General features: G+C 32.4%; 1 protein-coding gene across 1 annotated transcript; it reads left to right on the top strand.

Annotated features, from left to right (window-relative positions):
* The first annotated feature begins 1,636 nt into the window (after positions 1-1,636).
* On the top strand, positions 1,637-2,475 carry LOC149201793 (putative glutathione S-transferase parC). Its single transcript, XM_089401368.1, has 2 exons — positions 1,637-1,969; positions 2,077-2,475. The coding sequence occupies exons 1-2, from the start codon at positions 1,637-1,639 to the stop codon at positions 2,473-2,475; spliced, it is 732 nt and encodes a 243-aa protein (XP_089257494.1).
* The last annotated feature ends 4,722 nt before the right edge of the window (positions 2,476-7,197 follow it).

Below are 7,197 nucleotides of genomic sequence, written 5' to 3'. Positions count from 1 at the left end.
TTATTTATTTTAATATATATTTATAATTGTAAGTGTATAAAATGGTCCATTTACTTTTATTTTAATAAGAATATAACTAACCGAAGTAACTTATTTAATTAAATAATGGTTATACTCTTAATCTAATCCTAACTAGCTGTTTCCGATCAAATCTAGCCATTGTCAATATAGTCGTTACTTGGTCAATAAATATAGTTGTTGGAGGCTCTGCGCTATCTATTTAACATGCAAAGGGAGATCTGTTCATTCAACTTGTCCTGACAATGAACCACACTGGTTGGTTCGAAACCCATCGACCAATGAAATATCATGTGATTTACCTCGAAAAATCTCTCATAAAATTAATATGGATCACAGAAGCTTCAATTCAACAATTATTTCAGAATTAATTTGAAATTTTATTTCCTATATATAAAATATGTAAAATAATTTATTTAAGTGAAAAATTATATATTTTTATAAAAAATTAAATTACTTCATGGAAAATAATTTATTACATTATGAAACAAATATTTTTCTATTTAATAAATTAATTAATTTCAATTTAATAAATGAACTAGTTCTAATTTAAGCTTAATATAATTATGGATAAAAAACAGTCTTCTCTCCAAAATAGCCAAAATTTTAAACAACCACTCTTCCACGCTATTAAAAAAACGTGAGTGCAAGTCTACACAATGTTAAAAATGTATGTGGGTTCAATTTGAATCATTTCTATATATATATATCATAGTTACAAAATTCTAATTCTATTGGATATGGAAGACCTATAAAATCTAATATGAAATATTATGTTTTTTATAAATACTTTTATATATGAACCATTATTATATTATTATATTTTAAATTTGAATAAAATTTATTAAATCTTTTCTCAACACAGATATAGGAAAATCTTTCTATATTTGCAGCTACTTTTTTGTATAGCAGTTTGCTATTTTTTAATTTTTATATTTTTCTCATATTAGATTGAATCAAATTAAGGAATTTTTTTTGCCAGCACAACCTAGCCGAATTTCGTATATATATGAGAGTTTAGATGATTGATATGCTTAATTTGTGGTTTGAGAAAGTGTGATCATGAGATATCTGAGCCATAAAAATTACACTAGCATTGTAGACTAGCTAAGATTTATGTTAAATACAAATCTAAGATTTAAGATGAAATGAGCGGAGAGAGATCCAATTTTATGTGCAGAATTTTTTATGAACCCACATTATTTATATGTTTTTAATAGTTATTTAATTTTATATTATTAATTTTTTTGCCTATATAAACAAAATTTCAACTTTAATGCGTATCACTGTATAGAATGAACCTGCGGGCTTAACAAGAATAGCTGATTTTTTTCGTATTGTACACTATCTATAAAAGTAATTATTTGAAAAGACGTGTTTATAATAATTATTATATCGACTAATAAAATTATAATAGTAACTTTTATAGTTTATCTTTAAAAGTATTATTTTATTATAAATTATTATTTAGGTGTGGGTTTATTTAATTGAGTCCGGCGTGAATTCATCCTCGGCACAACCTTATAAATGTAACCTTCGACTTTCGCGATAATATCCAATTCAAGCTCCATATTATTGTTGTGAAACTTTGTTTCCCGTCATCGGTGAGAGGAAAAGGATGGAGTCGAAAGGAGAGGAAGTGAAATTGTTGTGGGCAAGGGCCAGTCCCTTTTCAATTAGCTGTGCCATCGCCTTGAGGGAGAATGGCGTGGAATTTGAGGAGGTGCAGGAAGACCTTAGAGCTAAAAGCGAGCTCCTCCTGCGATCGAATCCCGTCTACGAGCAGATCCCTGTGCTTATCCACAACGGGACACCCGTTGCGCAGTCGCTTGTGATACTAGAGTACATTGAAGAAGCGTGGCCACCGTCCGAGACCACGCCGTCTCTTTTGCCAGGCTCCGCTTACGACAGGTCGCTTTCTCGATTCTGGGCCGACTTCGCCAACAGAAAGGTCTCATTCTCTCTCCTCCTTTTTCTTTGTTTCGCTGCTTCCTCTAATTTGTTCGTCACCCTAACTTCTCTGTTGGTGTCTGCGTGCTGCTATTTGTACATGGACAGTTTTTAGGTACAGTGGTCAAACTCTTGAGATTGGTGGGAGAAGACCATGCGACCGCACGGAAAGAAATTGTAGAATATTTTCTAACGTTGGAGACCGGGATGAAGGCTATTGGCTCGGATGGGCCCTTCTTCTTGGGTGAGAAGATGAGCATGGTGGATGTGGCGTTGGCGCCCTTGGTCACGTTGTTACCCGCCCTTGAAGCGTTGGCGGAGCGCAAGTTCCCTGGTTCTGAGAAGTGCAGTCGCATCTACAAATGGCTGGCTGCGATGCAAGAGCGCCCCAGTGTGGCGGCCTCTGTTCCGCCTTCTGACTGGCTCGCCCAACGAATGGCGGCATTCCGCCTCTATATGTTGGAGCATTTCCCCGGTGGACATCTCGGTAAATTGCCCCAGTCGTAGGCCTTTTTACATGTGGTCACAGTTTCTGCTAAATAAACGTACTGACCTGCGTTTTCGGGAATCGGTATGCCCGGTGTATCTGAATTCATAGTGTTGGTGACGTAATAGATCGTTTAAAACGTAACGCACTTCATTCTCTAAATATTGGGCAATCTGTCAAAATTTGAATTTGTTAAGTAGTTTCTATGCCCAAATTTTATGGTTTCCATTGGCATCCGATTTGTTAAAATTAAAGTTAGGCTTGAGTTAAAAATTAAAATTATGATTGAGTTAAAATTAAAGTTAGGATTGAAGTGCGATGAGTAATTGAATTAGGTTGATTGGTGTTTTTATTTTGAGGTAAGATATTTATAATTTTAATTTAATTATTGAGTAATAGTGATTTAATATCTATGAAATAGTTTAGAATATTTTTAATAATGATGGTGATGATTAATGTCTATTAAGACTATTGTGGTTTACCGGACCTCAAAAGAAAAGAGTCTAATTGTGATTCTTCAAAATCTTGTTTCTGTGATCAAGGAGAAGGGAAAGAAGTACTCCAAGATCGCTATAGTTGGGTTGGCTTAATAAGTCAAGAAGATTGGAGGTGTGGCTGATGATAGGGAATTGAGAGCGGATGTGAGTAAGAGTCGTGCAGTCTAAAAGGAAGTGTTTTTCATCTTCCACCATCTTAGTATCGCAAATCTGACAGATTCTATCGTCCCAGGGAGTCTTGGGAGTAGACCACCGTCAGGTTTCTCTTCGAAGCTCATGAAATTTAGTTCTTATCCTAGCGATGTTCATTTTCTTCTTAGTGCTAGTAAACATAGAGAGATAATTATGATTATCAAGGGTGGGGTTGATCACCTCCTTAATCCCCCAATGGTTGAGGCAAGAATGGGCATCCTTATGCCACCCACTTGAGGCGCAGGTGGTGGTTTTGACTAAAGTTAGAAGCAATTTTTGGGAGCCTCTTGGCTTCCATGTTATAAAGCTTCTTCTTATACATCAACTATCTAAACATAGTCGTATTTTCAAAGGGGACAGTCCAACATCGATCAAGAGGATAGGATAGGGAATATTTCCCTTGATCTTAAGGTTATAGGTTATGATTTGCTTTTGAATCATCTCAATCTTTCTCCAAGACTCTCTAAATGTACTCCAACCCCAAACTTCACATCCGTCTAAGACAACAGGGGTGACGAGAGTCTTAAAGAGGAACCTTTTTTTACTCCAAATGCAAATATCAACCGACTTACAATTGTTTTCAAGCTCGTAATAAGCTTTCCATTCAGCAATAATTCTTTTCTTGATGTTATAGTTCCAGTTGAGCTGATGAGGAAAGTCAATACCCAAATATTTATAAGAAGAAACCTGCTCTAGACAATGGTTATCATAGACGAAACTGTCATGGGTGATCTTTTTGGATTTAATGATCATGGCTTTAGTCTTGTCGGTATTAACTTTCATACCCATCTTGGAGCAGTAGACATGAAGAGTCTTAAGCTGCTTGTCTATGCCCTCATGGCTTTTTGCAAGAAGAACGATATCATCAACATAAAAGCGAAGACTAATGATGATACCAGCAAGCTCAGTGCCCTTACAACCTGTAGTCTCAAAACACTCCTCTAGCTTATCGATGTAAATACCAAAAAGGGTTGGGGATAGGGGACACCCTTGCTTAACCCTGATATTACATTTAATATACTTAGACCACTCTTCATTGATCTTAAGCTTGGAAATGACAACCTCATAGAGGCGGATCACAACAATCCTTAGTTCATGAGGAACCATGATCTCTTCAAGTCTCTCCCAAAGCTTATCTCGAGGAAAATGTCGAAAGCTTTTTTAAAGTCCACGAAACAACAAAAAGAGATCGACTTTACTATTGCAACATTCCTCTACAATGATCCTGAGAGTGATAAGGTGATCAATAGTCAAGTGATGTCTCCTAAAACTAGCTTGCCCTTTAGCCCTTTTACAATGGTTTTCAAGCCAAAGGCTAAGCTTCTTTTCCAAAATGAGCCCATATAGCTTGGCTAGGATATGGTTGACCATAATGGTCCTGTAGTTATATGGAACACTTTTGTCCCCATTTTTAAAGATAGGCACAATTACGTTTTGCGTCCAAAGATTAGGGAAGCCATGCTTTACAGCCAAATTGAGAAGCTTGTGGAGATGAGGAATGAGAACACATATTTCCATTTTAAAGATCTGAGCTTGGTATCCTTCAATATCTTTAGCTTTCCCATTAGTGAGCTTATTAATCCCAGAATCAACGTCTTCCAGAGAGAATATATCTTCCTTAATAGGAGTGTTTAAGATGGTGCCCATGGTATCTAGAGAGTCATACAACTTCGTAAGATAGTTGTCCCAATTTCTAAGGGGATAGAATGATGATCTTTAGTTTTACGAACAAGTACATTCCGCCAAAACTTTATGGGCACAACTTTAGAGAGGTGGAGAAGATGCTCTTGTCTCTTATTAATATATGGCCTCTTCTTCCTCTTAATGAGAGCTTTGTATATACTTATATTCTGGAGCTTAATGATTTCATTAGGGGCATCTTTGATCGCTTTCTTGGCAATTTCACAGTCTTTGTCATACCAAGGATTGCAAGTTCTATTATTTTTCTTATATGAAGTCTCATTAGAGAACTGACTAATGGTAGTGGAAAGGGTAGTAGTAAAATGGTAATAAATTTGAACAATGTTGTTACTATAAGTCAAGGAGCCTAAATCTCTTTTTAAATCCCTTAAGAAAAGGTCGACATTACTTCTATCAAAGCGAATGTGTCTTTTGTTTTCACTCATCTCCTGTATGAAATATTGAAATTTATGTTTTTAATTAAATTGATTGATTAAAAAAATGTCATATAAATATCTTTCAAATGAATCTAAATTATAGTTTTTTGAGTATGTGGAATAAGTAAATCATGACATTGGATTATGATATTATAACAAAATTTGTTTTATCTCCTTAATAAAATAGAGTGAATTTTCATGATTAAAATTTTTACTATATATACAAGGTAAGTATTTTAATGCTTATAAACATTTATTAATTATTTAATTAAATAATAATAATAATAAAATAATGTATTTTACAAAATAATGTTTTTCATTTTATAATTATGTGAGATATGATCGAATGATTATAGAAAGAGAAATAAGATTTATAATTGTATTTAATAAGGCAGTCTATTTCAATTCTCAAATTTAACAATTTGTCAAATTTCTAATCTTCTATTTTTTCTCTAATTTTTTTCAATAGAATATTATTTGCACTTTGAAAAGAATCAAATGTAACATACAAATACACGATAATTCTAGAAGTCAGGTTTCTTAACACAATAAAAGCTCTGTACCAGCTACAGAAACATACAATCCTACAAAATTGCCATCAAAATTTCACTAACCATACAAAATCACCCATAAATTTAGTTCAAATACATTGTTAAAACCTATCAAATTCTTCATATAATTTGTGATGAGCCCTTTATTATGTCTTTATTCTACACTTATCATTCCTTTGGATGAACGAGTTTTAATTTATTAAAGGATGGATGCCTTTAATTTATATATACTGTATCCGAACTTCATGGGAAGTCGATAAATTTATCTACGAGCTTTATCACATTATCTTTTGTTTTTACATTAAAAAACATATATTAACGAATGGAATTAGTAGGTTATACTTTTCTATTAAACCATACTTTAGCAGTTCTTTTGTTCAGCAATAATAATAATGTATTCATAAAAGTTTTAATATAATAATATTTGTTATATATATATATATTTTGTTATTAAATTAATTATTTATTTTATATATTTTTTACGTTAGAGGATTATTATTATTTTTTATTTTATTAAATTTTTATATTTGTATGGTAGAGAAATTTGTTAATATGAGAGAAAATGTTGGTATAAATTAATATATTAAGTATTTTTTTTATAATAATCTAAATGCAAATATTATAATAAAAAATTATATATATCAAATAGATATAAATATTATAGGTAATGTTTATAAAACTAATTTAAAAATAAATGGGTTATAATTAAAAGTTTAGTTTTTTTATAATGAGAATTTTAAGAATAAAAATATTAAGCTTATTTAATAAGTTTATTGATGAAGATTAATTTTTAAAGTAATATATATGTTGCAAGGAAGTTGTATTAGAAAAATGCTAGCTTTTCAATGATCTTACACTAGTTTTTACTTGTCCAAATGTGTAATAAAAACTTTATTGGATATGCTTTTCTTAATAACTTTACATTGTACATTACTTTTGATATTCTTAACATAATCAATGAATTACCATGTATGAAAGTTACTAGTGAAAAATAGTGGTTTTTTAATATATTTTTTTTCGCATCTCATCCAATTCATTCAACTAGAAGGGTCTTTCTTGTTGTGCTTTAAAGATATTTATCCTCAAGCGGTCTGTAGTCCTATACGTTTTCACTTAAAATTTAATTGGTAGAAAAATTTGTTTGACATGCACTAGCTTGTATGGAGTGTGCCTAATTGTATTCCTCCACATAGTCCTATATGCCCAAAGGGCCTAAGAAAGTTGATTTGGTCAGTCCTTATGATGGAGCTGCACTATTTTGGTTAAAATGGCCTCCAAGACTTGTTAGTTGATTCTACTTTCCCATTAGCCAATGGATTATAGGGTGAAGAATTCAAGTGCTAGATTTTACACTACTGTGTAATGGACTACACAAGTTTTGAGTG

The sequence above is a fragment of the Pinus tabuliformis genome, chromosome 2_1 (assembly GCF_031772625.1).
Source record: "Pinus tabuliformis cultivar Carrire ecotype Pingquan chromosome 2_1, CPIR1, whole genome shotgun sequence".
In the NCBI taxonomy this organism is placed as follows: Eukaryota; Viridiplantae; Streptophyta; class Pinopsida; order Pinales; family Pinaceae; genus Pinus; species Pinus tabuliformis.
Note: the sequence above shows the minus strand (reverse complement) of the source record. Positions and strands in the feature narration are given on the sequence as shown.

Bases quoted from the DNA above. Each gene is read 5' to 3' on its own strand.
- LOC149201793 (XM_089401368.1), top strand. From the start codon at position 1,637: ATGGAGTCGAAAGGAGAGGAAGTGAAATTGTTGTGGGCAAGGGCCAGT. The intron at 1,970-2,076 runs GTCTCATTCTCT...GTACATGGACAG, and splicing joins CCGACTTCGCCAACAGAAAG to TTTTTAGGTACAGTGGTCAA.